The 15,788-nt window shown below is 32.9% G+C and overlaps 1 protein-coding gene across 1 annotated transcript; it reads right to left on the bottom strand.

Annotated features, from left to right (window-relative positions):
- Window positions 1-1,376: 1,376 nt before the first annotated feature.
- Window positions 1,377-3,670, bottom strand: LOC149900873 (all trans-polyprenyl-diphosphate synthase PDSS2-like). Its single transcript, XM_090112347.1, has 2 exons — window positions 3,312-3,670; window positions 1,377-2,476 (listed from the first exon to the last, which is right to left on the bottom strand). Exons 1-2 carry the CDS (start codon window positions 3,549-3,551, stop codon window positions 1,523-1,525), a joined length of 1,194 nt encoding a protein of 397 aa, XP_089968473.1. The 5' UTR covers window positions 3,552-3,670; the 3' UTR covers window positions 1,377-1,522.
- Between the last annotated feature and the right edge of the window lie 12,118 nt (window positions 3,671-15,788).

The following is a 15,788-nucleotide window of genomic DNA, read 5'->3' as shown; positions in this document are numbered from 1 at the left end:
ACATATTAAGAAAAAACACTATTTTTAACGTTCATGATATTTTTGATGTCATTTTTGTTATTTAAACTAGTTAAAAAACAGTTTAAAAAAGTTCTGTCTTGGACGTCCGTGTGTCTGTATGTGCGGATCCTTTTTCTTGTTAACACGATAGCGACCGAAATACTTTACTAATCGAGTCTTTTTTTCTCTCTTACGCTTGAGTATGCTCAGGAATAGAACCCTTTCATTTTTCAGGGTCTGATTCGATGTGGTTTAATTGTTATTAAATAAACAAAAATAATAATTAATAAATATTTATTAAAAAAAAAATTATGAGGCGTGCACTTTTGGATTTTCCAAATTATTTTTTTATTCATTAAGATTCGGCGGTTTTTCGGCAAGTCTTGAAGATATTCATTTTAATAAGGTAGCATATTATCATAATTCATATACCTGTTATTTTAATACGGTACCTACTCCATACGTACGCCTTATTAGGCGATTTAATTTTTTTCCTAAGATTTTTTTAACGCATTTACGAGTATCAAGCCATCACATAATGAAAGCAATATCTAGTAAGTACTTAGATAAATATTTTTTATCGTAAGTAGGTATTTAGTATGTTTTAAACTGTGGTTTTAAATGAAAAACGTTTCTTAAACCACAATAAATTTATTTACACAACACTAGTTAACAATTTTCTAAGAATTATGAAATATCACATATTTATAGTAACTTGACCATAATAATTCCTTCTATCCAAATCAAAGGCAAAACTTAAACATATTTAAATATTAACACTAAATTAAAAAAAAAAAAACACCTAATCGGTTTTACTAATCTAATCTGTGGAATTGAAAATACAGTAAATTGTGCCAGTATAAAAAGAAAGACAAAACAATAAAAAATAAACAGTTAAAAAAAGGAATATTATAGATATACATATTGCGACAAAATGATTAATTAATTTACATCTTAAAACAGCTAATATTACATTTCATAGTTCTAACATTTGTATGTGTAATAAATATAAAATAACAATACAACTGTGTAAATAATTTATTTCTTGTAACCATTTATATGTACTTAAATAGATAGGCCTGCCATGATTGCAAAAAAAAAACAAACAAAAAGAAGTATCAAATGAATAATTGTACACAATATAAATTATAAATGACAATGCAAAAAAAGAAAAGATAAACCAAGATAAATAGATAGCAATTTTTTAACGAATAATGAAAACATTTTAATTTTCCTCTTCAAAAGTATCATTTGCAAGCCCAAACAGGAGAACTTTTTCTAAGATGTTTTTTTATCGCACTATAACTGATCAATGTTCTGTATGAATTTTTGATGATTATGTATCTTAATAATTGTTTTAGTTTTCAAACTGATATAGGCTTTCGAACAGTACCTTATATTGTATTCCGCTTTCAACATTTGATGAAAATTTTCCCTACATTTCTCTACCTAATCAATTTATACTAAGCCCACACAAAAATGCAGGTATCCAATTTTTTCCTATTTTCCTATACAAATCCTGCTATATATTCTTAATCATTCTCTTTATAGTCCTAACTGCTTCACTGTCACCAAACAAATCAGCATAGCATCTCGCTTTGTCCGCATTTTCGCTATATAGTAACTTAGTCCGTTCCACAGCATCCGTTTCTAGTAGTTCCTCTTTTAAACCCACATAATCAACTTCTGTGATATTTTTAACGTTAAGCTTTTCATGTAAGTGAGGTAAACGCTGCAAACCGAAAAGAACTGGTGCACTAACTAAAGAATATGGTTCTTTGGTGTTTGTGAATTTGTGTAGTTCGCTCGCAGCCTGCCACGCTAAGCACAGATGACAGCCGAAGAGGAAAGCCTTTTTTTGCTCCTCGACACTTCTTTCAGCGAGGTACATAGCGCCCTGACATCCTCTACCGAACAAGGTACCACCACTGTATAAAGTCCGTAGCGTCCATTCCCTTACTGGCGACCCTAGCACGTCGCTAACATCCAAAGGCATGGTTTCACAGCTAATCCTGAAGTTATCCACTACATTTTCTTTTGGCTTGCTTGGTAATGGCATGTTTTGTTCATCTCTAGGCCCAAAAAATTCTCCTTCGCTTATGTCACGCAGTGCTGTCGATATTAAATATGATAAGTCTTGATTCTTCAATCGTGCTAGCATGCCGTTTGCAGTTACCAGTAGATAGTCACCTATGAGGATGGCAATTTTATTTGCATATAGAGAGTCCATAGCAACGTTTCGCTGCTCTGGGGGTATGTTTAATAAACCTCTGTGTATGTAATGGCCTGTGCGTATCATTTCTGTAAGTTCGGCCAGCATTCTCTGTTGTTCAGCGATATTACTTGCATGTAACGATGATGCTGGTGCGACAGCTTTGGATAGTAGGAGAATAATAAGGCCCCAAGGTTGTAGATTATTGTGTTCATTGTATAGGACGGTTTTGGCAGTTTTCATTATTGGGTGATTGCTTCCTACCTACAAGTACAAATAAAAATGTGCATTACATTAAAATGTTTGACTCCATGGTTATTGTAGCAAGTTTATAAATAAGAATAATTGGCCGTAAGTTTAAAGACCCTATTAAGAGACATAAAAGTCTTGGGCGCACCAAATTTCTAATATCACAATATAGATTAGTGGAATGAATGCAAATGCATATAACTAAAGCAAACAGGTATGAGTCGCTATAATACTATTTATTTACTTATACACCATATTAACCTATGTCAAATTTTTATCTATGTAAATATTTGTATATAATAGCATAACATTGTATCTCACTTTATTTGATTAACAAGTTCTTCAGTATACATGAAAATTAACAACTTGTTCATGACAATACAATAACATTTCAATTAGATACTTTAAAATCATGAATTTCTGTTTAGTGTGTTTGTGTGAATAGTTTATAAATATAAAACTTGTGTGGCCTTAAAATTTTTCAAGTGTATAACTTACTTCCTTTTAGCTAACCTTGAAATTATCATTACATAATAAATATATTTGTGGTGTAATACCACATAATTTAATTTATGTACAATAATCATGTTGTATACTAATTATAAATGAAATAAAATTAATAATATAGCTAAATACGTCTTGAATAATAACATATTTACACACATCTAATAGATATCTGTTGCATTGGCATGTCAACTTGTCTAACTTATGTTTGTATATTGAATAAAATAGGGAATAATAATTGCAATGAATGAGTAGATGGTGTATAACCTAAGCTGCCTACAATATACATGTAAATATAATGACTATTCGGTGTAATTATTGTAAATAATGTAAAATTTCTACTTACAATTTTACGTAGGTGCATAGCTAAATTGGCGAATTCATCACTCAAAAGCCACCTCAAATTCATGAAAGATGTTGGATATCCGACAATCTTTTCAGCATCTTTAATAACCTTGCTCCACTGCGTGAAGGGAGGCCGAAAAATATATTCTTCTTGAGTTAGGTTGGTCATGGTGCTCTCGACTCGGATTTGTTGACTTAACACTAGGGTACGGCGTAAATGCCTCATTACTGCGTACGGCATGTTGATACACTGATTCTAACATAAATTTTCGACGATATTTACACTCGACTTCAGTCACGTTTGTGATGAATTGTGTTGAAAATTATTACGCGCCGTCCTTGCACCTCTTATCAAGACCATATCTGACGGCTGTCAATGTGACAAATGACAATTTCTTTTAGATTTGACAGCTGCGTTTGGAAATATGTATATGTAAAGTAAAGTAAATTGTTAAAAAGTAAAAACCAAGGAAATTTTAAACTTTTATGTTATGTGCTGTAACTGTATAACAGTTGAGATTAATTAATGTTGATAGACTCAGATACTTTTGTAATTGAATAAGTATTTAATTATTTTCTGTTTTTATTATACATTTTAGAGTTCATTATGGAGTTTAAACCATTTAAACGAGACCAGTCGTTTATCTTACATATTCGTTAATTTCGTTTGCCGACACTTACAATTTGCTACTATTTTATGGAATTGCATTATTTTAGGGTTATAAGTTTGTTAAAATTAACACAATGTACTTGTACACTCAGAACATAAAATATTATGTTATAATATTTATTGGCTGCCAGATAATTATACGTACGGCAAATAAATGAGCAGTAAAACCATTACCCACATCATAATTATTATTCATTGTAACTCATAAATTTGTACTAGCTTGCAAGTTGCAACCTAGTTCAAATGAAAACAAGGGCCTGCGTGTATGCAGGATTATCCCTATGTTCTATGCAATATGTAAAAGTACCACTGAAATAAGTAAGAAAAGCTATTCCAGAAATAAATCTGATTTAACAAACAGGGCAGAATGAAAAAAAAAGACATTGTATCATAGCTATGTCTCATGTGGTTATGTATTTTAAAATAGCCTAGGTTGAAAAAAGAAAATTTTGAAATACGGACGGAAAATCAATTTTAATTGCTGGTCTATAAGCTAGGGCCTAGGTATGTATAATATAATGTATCAATATATAGGTCAACGATCACGAATCACCCCCAGGACTGCGGAAAGAGAGGGGATTGCAACTCTTGATTTTTTCCCCTTGTCGCATGATTTTTGTACGGCGCCGCGGAATAATGGATTAACAGCCGTATTGAAATAGTATGACACAGGTGCCGTACAAAATCAAATGACCAAATTTATCCCGGTAATTGTCGGAAAATAAATAAAAATTCCGACTTTGTAGACCACCATTTTTGTACGGCACTGTGCGTTTTCTTATTACATATTTTTAATGGATCTATCGGTGGTAAAGAATGCCGTACAAAAATATGTGATCAAAATTTACTCAGTCTACCTGTACTTTCGAATTCTCATCTGCACTCAGTTGGACAGCTTACAAGTGACGGCATAGTGCTGAATCTTATTAATTTATGCTCTTATATCGTTCTAGATAGCCAGATAGGTCACCTGGTGGTTCAAATGACCCATAACTTTTTCAACATGGGCCTGTAGTCTAATACAAGCAGTATAAATTGTAGTAGAAAATCTGTAATAAAATTTTCGAATTATATTGTTTATAAAACATATCATTCGATATTTAATTAATGACTATATGAATATTTATATACCTACTAAAAATTGCACATATTTTCAACCTACTAATTCTTACTATGCCATTTCTAGCAGATGCAACTCAACTCAATTATTAATATCTACTTTACCTATGCTGTATGCATTATACCAAACATGTATGTTAGTCCGGGATACATCGCCCATTTTTGCAAGTGATTACTATCAAGCTAATTTTTCGTGAGTAGCTTTATTTTGATGAGATGCCCAATAATTTGATGTACCTACGAAACTCTCGATTGTGGTAGCTTACAGAGGTAACAAGGATAAAAATTTTTGATTTGACGGTTCTCAAATATTTATTACGCAATTTGTAGGACAATATGTCTGTTGAATTATATAAGTATTAAATAAGTGACAATAAAAAAATCAGCTGGTTAGTAATCATTTATGATGACTTCGTTATCGACACACATTGGAAAGGGGGACTCTTTGATCAAACCATAGATTTTGTAGGACAAATATTTTTTCGAATAATTTAGATAATTATCTTGAGATTGAACAAACAAAAAAACATTCAGTTAGTAATTAATATTTGAGAACCATCAAATCAAAATATTTTATCCTTGTTTCCTCTGGTAGCTACCACAATCGAGAGTTTTGTACATGAAATTATTGGGCATCTCATCAAAATAAAGCTACTCACGAAAAATTAGCTTGATAGTAATCACTTGCAAAAATGGGCGATGTATCCCGGACTATGTGGTTTAATATATCCTTTACTTAAACAGACATCTTGTACCATAGCCGAAGTAAATATTAATTATATACCATTTTTGTATTCTAGATAGAATTACCGCAATTACGTATTCCATTCTAGATCTTATCTTCACGAACGCGTTCATAAACTCTCCAGAATGTTAACGCTTCCTCGCCGGCCAATCACGTGTCTGCGCGCCATTATTCAAAAATAGAAGGGTCAAGCCCCTGGCGAAGTCGGTGGCTTCCATAGCAATTAAAAATAAAACTGACGTATAATTTGTTGCCAGTTTATAGTGGCCCGTTCCGTCCGCAAAACGACAAAAAAGTGTACATTTGCATTTTGATCGGCGTATTTCTGATTGAGGCCTGTTGGACCAGTTTAAAAAGAATAACATTTTTAATTTCGACGACAATAAGATGCTCGTTTTGTTGTTTATTATCTTGCAGGATGTGAGATTACACGATGGTAGATACATTATCAAATTTCTGCGCTTATTATTAAATATTAATATTTTACAATCTTCATTCCTTAATTTTAAGAGTCAAAATAAGTCACTATGAATCTTATTGACATGAATTTGCCATTTCATAATTGGAATTTAAAAAAGAAAATCGAAAAGGTACAGATTATACAATAGTCATTCAGTCGAGTAGATAATCTATTTTATCTGTAGATCTAGAGTGATGGGATGGCGGGCGGGCCCTTCGCAATTACCCGCCTAATTGCTGCATTCATTTCGTAGAAATAATTTACTAATACTCCTGTGAGGCCACGCCTTGTATGATCTTATCGTTTTGCATATATGAAGAATACATTATGAACGATTTTCCTTGAAGAAAGTTTTGGGAATGGAAGTCGAGCACATGCTCGTTTAGCAAGATATGACGTGGTTAATATGGTCTTAATATACGAAAAATAACTCGTTAAATAAGTGGTATACGCAGGACACATTTCTAATAAGTTGAATATTAGATATCTTTAAATTATGCATGACACAGAATAAAAGCACATATTAAAAACAAGCGAAACGTAGGAGTGGAGTGTAGTAGTGTGTAGTGTGTAGTGTATTGGTAGTGTAGTGTAGTTGTAGTTTATTTTGGAATTTAAATACCATGAAGATACTCTACGTGTACCGGCAATTCTAAGCACGCCTCAATTCTAATATTATTTTTAAAATTCCCCTTCATCCTCCGAGCTAATAGCAGATTTCAAACTCAAACTCAAATTCAAACATTCATTTATTCAATTAGACTACTATTTAGTAGCACTTTCGAATCGTCATTACATAAGTATTTTTAACATTTACCATTATTCATGATCAATTTCTTCCAGGCAATCATTTCTTCAATTTTTCTTTGTACTTGTAGGTACAATATTTATGGTATGTACTTGTATAATTAAGTTTATTTAAGTTGCTGGGTAACCTTCTAAGTAAGTATGTAAAAACCTGCAATAACGAATCAGCCGTTTGGGCGTGAAAACGGACCAAACGTAAACCATTTTTGCCATGCTTTTTGCTAATATTATATCTTTTATCCCACGAATTATATTTAAATGCACGGAACGGCTCAGCGCAGTTAGTATAGGTTCGAGGCTTGTGAGAGACCACGCCTACAGCGCCTAATTACGGCGGGTCGAAAGTTCGAGACCGGATGGTACAAAATTGTATTTATTTTACATACTGCTTAAGTTTTAGCGTGAGAACAATACTTTAGGCTAGAATACTTTGGCTTCTCTATACCTATAAATTTATAAAGAATAGAAAAAATAAATCTCTATAAGGACTTATTCATAGACTCAAAATAAAGACTTGTGTCCCAAACTACAGCACTATTTTTATATCGATGAAATTTGGATGAAATTTTGTAAGTATATTGTTTTTCATTTGATATTTGTGGAGATTTGGCTAGTTTGATTAAGAAGGACAGAAAAATGTATAGAAAATCATGAGGCATACAAAAAATTGTTGCAATATCTCAGCTCAAACAATAAAAAAGCTACGCAGTGGTACTTGGTAGAATCATCTTTCTTTACGAATATCTATCTACTGAACACATGAGGGGTCGCCATAAAAATTCGTAAGTATGAGTAAGGTATACCTTAGTTATGGCAACTAATATAAGACACCCCATAAGGTATACCTTACTTAGGCAGTATACTGCCTTTTCTTAATAAATAAATAAATATTTCAGGAAAATTTTCACACACAGCACGATCCGATCCTTCGCTTGTGTTATGGAAATCAAATGGCTGATAAACATACATGATATTTCATTTTAAATAAATACTTAAATAGATAATCAACACCCAGACACAGAGCAAACATCTATGTTCATCACAAAAATATTTGACCTGGGTGGGAATCGAACCCATGACCTTTAGCTTGGAAGGCAGGGTCACTAACAATCTAGCCATCCGGTCAGTCAAATTAATAATTTGATGTGATTCAAATTTAATAAATTCTCGTAAGCCTATTCACAGTTTTATACATGTCGTTTTCCAAACCACATTAGCAATAATTATATTTACAACAAGACAGTGATTATTTTAAACAGCCAAGCTATATAGAAGGTAAATTAACATTACATAAATATGCATAGAGTAATTTTAAGGCTAATAAGTATGGGCACTGCAGGGCAAATTGCCTTGGAGTTGTTCCCATCGCCAATCGGGGCTATTTAAAAACGATTATCTTTTATTATAGCTGTAGAAGAAGATGGAAGATGGATTTGATACGTGCGAAAGGGATGGGTGATTACACTTGTGCAAAACATTGTGCAAGTTACGTATGTGTAAATCCATGATTTATTTTGGTGTGTAGGTTACCTACTTACTACCTTGTACTTACTAAAATAATAAAATATTGATATAAACAAAAATTCCTACTTATGGGCAGTTAAAATTTCATTGCAGTTGAAGAAATTAAGTGCAATATCATGATATTATTTAATTTAAAAAAAAAAGGCCGTATTTGCATAACCAATTCCTTTATTTTATATATTAGGCCAGTAGAAATCGACACTAAAAAACCCTAAATTCGCAAAGCACGATGTAGATTTGAATTTTTGGTATGTTGTTTGGATCAGTTAGGGTGATGTAAATCCCAATTTGCAACTTCGAAAAAGTTGTGCTCGCTGCGCACCACGTGATAAACTGCGAAAATTTTGGACTTTTTTCACTTTTTGCTCTAAAAGTCATAAACTATGCGTTTCCGACAAGTATGATTCAGTACATAAATTAAGGTTATTAAATTTGCAACAATTTAAGCCTAACCGCAGCTCTCTAAACCTTATAACGACTTAACTGTGGCCATTCGAAGATGGTTCATTTTTCCCGAAATATTGAAATTTTTAGTTTTGCTCCCGTTTGAAGCAAAATATTGGCAAAAACCGCTCGTTCTATGAGAAGTTCGTATAATAAAGTTGTAGTGCATTTAATTTTCTTTCATAAGAGCATAGAACAAAGTCTGTGAGACAAATAGTTCACTCACAATATCTGAAAAACAAAAAGAAGGTAGAAATAGATTTTTAAAGAATTAAAACTGAGGGCATATAAAATCATAAAAAGGATAATACTTTTTCATTTGCAGGATAGGTAATTAACAAAATTACAAAGATAATTAAATTTGCAACAATTTAAGCCTAACCGCAGCTCTCTAAACCTTATAACAACTAAGCTGTGGCCTTTCAAAGATAGTCAGTTTTTCCCGAAATTTTCAAATTTTTAGTTTTGCTCCCGTTTGAACCAAAATATTGGCAAAACCGCTCGTTCTATGAGAAGGTCATAAAATAAAGTTGTAGAAAATTTAATTTTGTTAATTACCTATCCTGCAAATGAAAAAGTATTATCCTTTTTATGATTTTATATGCCCTCAGTTTCAATTCTTCAAAAATCTATTTCTACCTTCTTTTTGTTTTTCAGATATTGTGAGTGAACTATTTGTCTCACAGACTTTGTTCTATGCTCTAATGAAAGAAAATTAAATGCACTACAACTTTATTATACGACTTTCTCATAGAACGAGCGGTTTTTGCCAATATTTTGGTTCAAACGGGAGCAAAACTAAAAATTTGAAATTTTCGGGAAAAACTGACTATCTTTGAAAAGCCACAGCTTAGTTGTTATAAGGTTTAGAGAGCTGCGGTTTGGCTTAAATTGTTGCAAATTTAATTATCTTTGTAATTTTGTTAATTACTTATACTGCAAATGAAAAAGTATTATCCTTTTTATGATTTTATATGCCCTCAGTTTCAATTCTTTAAAAATCTATTTCTACCTTCTTTTTGTTTTTCAGATATTGTGAGTGAACTATTTGTCTCACAGACTTTGTTCTATGCTCTAATGAAAGAAAATTAAATACACTATAACTTTATTATACGACCTTCTCATAGAACGAGCGGTTTTTGCCAATATTTTGCTTCAAACGGGAGCAAAACTAAAAATTTCAATATTTCGGGAAAAATGAACCATCTTCGAATGGCCACAGTTTAGTCGCTATAAGATTTAGAGAGCTTTAATTAGGCTTAAATTGTTGCAAATTTAATAACCTTAATTTATGTACTGAATGGTACTTGTCGGAAACGCATAGTTTATGACTTTTAGAGCAAAAAGTGAAAAAAGTCCAAAATTTTCGCAGTTTATTATTTGCGTATAATCTTTTTTCCTACTTTCCCAAATTTTGTAATTTTGTAAATTACCTATCCTGCAAATGAAAAAGTATTATTCTTTTTATGATTTTATATGCTCTCAGTTTCAATTCTTTAAAAATCTATTTCTACCTTCTTTTTGTTTTTCAGATATTGTGTGTGAAATATTTGTCTCACAGACTTTGTTCTATGCTCTTATGAAAGAAAATTAAATGCACTACACTTTTATTATACGAACTTCTCATAGAACGAGCGGTTTTTGCCAATATTTTGCTTCAAACGGGAGCAAAACTAAAAATTTCAATATTTCGGGAAAAATGAACCATCTTCGAATGGCCACAGTTTAGTCGTTATTAGGTTTAGAGAGCTGCGGTTAGGCTTAAATTGTTGCAAATTTAATAACCTTAATTTATGTACTGAATCATACTTGTAGGAAACGCATAGTTTATGACTTTTAGAGCAAAAAGTGAAAAAAGTCCAAAATTTTCGCAGTTTATCACGTGGTGCGCAGCGAGCACAACTTATTCGAAGTTGCAAATTGGGATTTACATCACCCTAACTGATCCAAACAACATACCAAAAATTCAAATCTACATCGTGCTTTGCGAATTTAATGTTAATTTCCACTGGCCTATATCTAATATAAATCAAAATTGAAAGCTCACATAGTACGAGGCAAGAATATTGCGTGGGAGAATTTTGGCGCCATTTGACAGCATTGATTGCCCGCGCTATATGTCATTTTTTTTCTTTTAAAATATCGGCACGGGCGCGCTGTCTTGAATTTTGATGCGGTCGTGAATGGCGGTCTAATGGCTATAATATAGAATTAAATATAATAACGAGTAACATGGCGATTGAGAGCTTTTGTTGAGGTCGATGAACTGTATTGTAATTAATAGCTTTTTGTTTTACTAATGGTACGTTAATGCAACTAAGAAAGGTTTTACACATTAGTTTTATGATAACGTGCGTAAGAAAAAAATGAAATTATATATACAGATTCATAAAGAGCGTATTGCCGTAGCTTCGCTCTTGTACGATTTGTAAATCTAAGAAATTTTTGAATACACCTGTAGTGATAGAAAAAAAAAAATTAGGTAATCGTTCAAGGACTTCAGTGAAAAACATACCTATGCACATAATAAATATACATACAAATCAACACACGTATCGAATTAAATTTGATAATTGGATATAGCAAAGTATCTATCGTTTTCAGTAGATACATATAACTACCTTTTTTCATTGAGATATACATATGGAGACGACACCGCCTACATCACTTATGTTCACTAGATAATAATTTTTAAAACTTAGTTAGATCAAAAAAATGGCGCACAGATTTTGTTCGTAGTGTCTCCTCCATACGCAGTAATATTATCTCAATGCCTTTTTTATAGAAGTTTCTTACAAAAATGAATCTGGCCATAACCATAAGGCAAATATTAAATTGCTACAAAAGAGCTACATTATAAAACAGATACTTTTAAATGAGTTGAGACAGATATATTAAAACTACAGTCGCAATTAATAAAATGGGAATAGGAATCGCCACTGGCTATCGTTAAACCAATGGTGCCACCTGGAAGTCGTTATTTTTATTGTTGTAGATCGGATTTGGATAATATTCTCTATTATAAAAACAACTTTATTATTAAATGAAGTAATAAATAATAATAAGTAATAAATCCTTACTAATATTATAAATGCGAAAATAACTCTGTCTGTCTGTCTGTTACTCAATCACGCCTGAACTACTGAACCAATTTGTATGAAATTTGGTATAGATATATTTTGATACCCGAGAAAGGACATAGGATAGGTTTTATCCCGGAAATCCTACGGGAACGGGTTTTTCTCTGAAAACGCGGGCGAAGCCGCGGGCGGAAAGCTAGTAATAACATATTATCGAATAGTTTATTTTCCACACTTTGGCCTATTTTTGGATAGCTATGTTAAAAGGTAATTTTAATGAATGTTTTTGATTTATTTTTAAATATTGGGCAATGTAATGTAGCTTTAACACGCGACCTAAGGCGTATTTTCGTAAATATTATAGATGTAGTTGGAATTTAATACGGGAACTAGGTATCTGAGACATTTTAAATAGATTGAAGAATCTATATGAAACAGACATTGAGAGTCAGATGAAAACGTGATAAAAGGAAGAAGAGCTTCTGTCCGAATGGTGAGTGTGAACTAATCTAGTTACGACTAAAAAAATCTTTTTATAATTTACTAGCGGTCCGCCCCGGCTTCGCCCGTGGTACATATTTCGCAATAAATGGTAACCTATGTCCTTTCTCGGGTATCAAAAGTCCGGGAGCCAGCAGCAGATTTTATGACCAAGTTCCTCTCAAGCGGTAATTAGTAAAATGCATCAAAGTATAGTATTATGAAGCCTCGTGAACGTCAGCTGGAGCTCGGTTGGGGGGAAGAGCGGTTGTAGCCTCCCGTATCAGCTGACGGTTTTTCCACCAAGATACAGCCAGCTGACATATATATTTATCCACAGTTACATATAAGCTATCATCAGGTAAATTTTTGTTTGAGAGGAAATAACGGAAAATAAATTTTTCTTTAAATTTAACTTTCATGTTCGAGACACCAGCTGACGTATAATACCTACACCATGTTGTAACCAGCTGACTATTTTTTTTCGTTGAGATATTGGGTTAGCTACAATTTGACAAATTTTTAACTGAGAGGAAATGAATGAATGAATGTATTTTTTTTCCTATGTGCGTGGGAGGCTACAACCGCTCACCCCCCCAACCGAGCGCCAGCTGACGTTCACGAGGCTTTATAATACTATACTCTCATGCGTCTGACGAATTATCTCTTGAGAGGAAATAGTTAACCAAATTTGCACCTGGCTCCCTAACCATATCTCCATACCAAATTTCATGCAAATTGGTTCAGTAGTTAAGGCGTGATTGAGTAACAGACAGACAGACAGAGTTACTTTCGCATTTATAATATTAGTATGGATTCGTGTAGTTAGTATTTAGTTCATTCAAAGTGTCAAATCGTGAAAGCAAATTTGGAAAATTAAAAGGCAGTGACGTTGTAAGGGCCACTGACACCCCGGGCGAAAATATTGTGGCGCCCACTTGAGGTGTTCTGAAGGTTTGCACCAGGAGAGGCAAGAGACTCCAACTTCAGTCTTTGGCGCCTCCCAGAATTTGTCGCCCTGGGCCATCACCCCCTCTAAGCCGGCACTGTTAAAAGGCAAAACAACCTAGTTAAGTTATGAATGATGCCAGTTGGAATGAAACACAGACTATTAATTATAATGGATATATTATTATACTAGCGGTCCGCCCCGGCTTCGCCCGTGGTACATATGAAAAATAGATGTTGGCCGATTCTCAGACTTACCCGATATGCACAGAAAATTTCATGAGAATCGGTCCACCCGTTTCGGAGGAGTATGTAGACTAACATTGTGACACGAGAATTTTATATATAAGAAGATTTATAATGGACTAGTGATTCCCCGGCTTCCTGTGGTACCTACCTAGATAAGTGTATAACCTATAGTACTCATGGATCACTCATGTATACACAACGGCTAATTTTTGAAATCGGTCCATTAGTTTGTGAGATAAGCGCGTTCAAACAAACAAACTTCAGCTTTATATAGATAAACTATCGGTCCGCCCCGGCTTCGCCCGTGGTACATAGGTATGGAAAATAGATGTTGGCCGATTCTCAGACTTACCCGATATGCACAGAAAATTTCATGAGAATCGGTCCACCCGTTTCGGAGGAGTATGCAGACTAACATTGTGACACGAGAATTTTATATATAAGATGGACTAGTGATTCCCCGGCTTCCTGTGGTACCTACCTAGATAAGTGTATAACCTATAGAACTCATGGATCACTCATGTATACACAACGGCTAATTTTTGAAATCGGTCCATTAGTTTGTGAGATAAGCGCGTTCAAACAAACAAACTTCAGCTTTATATAGATAAATTGGGAATCATTTCGTCATATCAGATCCAGTTTTTATTCAAGTACTAATGATGTACCATATACATATACCTTTTTTAATTTATCGACGCGGCGACAATCGGCCTTTGTCACGTCGCAAGATGTCGGTCAGTCGGCGAGATGAAAGGCTTACGCTTGCCTCCATGGAAGGATCTACATACTGGGTGTACACTGTACAACTGTATAGAACATGCTTATACTAGGGTTTGGGTTGTTTCTTTGGAGGTGTGTGAGGGATAGAAAAGATTTTGATATTTATTTTTATGCTTGAATAGAAAAAAAAATCGAACTCAAGCCCGGAATCGAACCTGCGTCGGCGAGAAGAGATACCTATTACCTATAAATAAAACACATTTTATTTAACGTAGATTAGTGTGTTATCTATATTTTGATTGGAATTTTTTAATTGTAACATGAACAGGTTTTAATGAGGCTTCAATGAGGTTTAAAATGTATTAATCCAAATCAAATTATAATAAAGTACACGGATTATAAGCTACATATATAAATAATTGTCAAAACCAAAAATAATATGTAAGTAAATACTCAGATCTATTCGTCGATCCTTTTAATTTCTGATATATGTAATCAAGTGGCGTATCTGCGAAAAATAATAACATTATTCATATTTTAGATACATACATGAAGGTCTCAATTTCTTGTTTATTTTTGTTTGAGTAATTGCTATTATTACTGGAACAATAGAAACTATTTATTGTAATAAAGACAAAGTAATAAAACCTCATATTTTGTTCATTAAAATATCTCAAGGTGTTTCTTAAAGGTAATTAAGTAGGGACTTAATACGTTGGTCGTGCCGGAGGCGAGCCATTCTTATAATTAGTTTCCTAAATCTATTATATTTTAACAAATGTTTATATATTCGCATAGCTTAAAATAATATTTCATTAAATGAACAATATTAAAACATGTTGATTAACTATTTTTCGTAAAACCGTGCAAATGCTTTTTTGAATAGTTCCGCTATCTGACACTAGATGGCGCTAGATGTTCCGAAATAGAGAAGCGAAAGTTTCACATTTTTGTTACTCCTGTGTTGTTTTGAATGGTTTTTCGTTTAGTTGAATAATAAAGAATAATAAAATTGAATATATAAGTCTTAATAATTAAATTGTTTATGTCAACTGTATTATTTCTATAATAAATTGTGTCACCTAAGATTTCATATTTTTTTGCAGGAGTATGCTGATTATTGATAATGTTATCTAATAATAATGTCATTTTTTATAAATAATGTCTGAGCAATAATAAAATTAGAAATAGTAATCTTGAAAATTAGAAATGTATGTACCACATACTTC

The sequence above is a fragment of the Colias eurytheme genome, chromosome 18 (genome assembly GCF_061535395.1).
Source record: "Colias eurytheme isolate Ceu_HAF_F1 chromosome 18, ilColEury1 Martin Lab GWU primary, whole genome shotgun sequence".
Classification (NCBI taxonomy): domain Eukaryota; kingdom Metazoa; phylum Arthropoda; class Insecta; order Lepidoptera; family Pieridae; genus Colias; species Colias eurytheme.
This window is presented reverse-complemented; position numbering and strand designations above follow the sequence as displayed.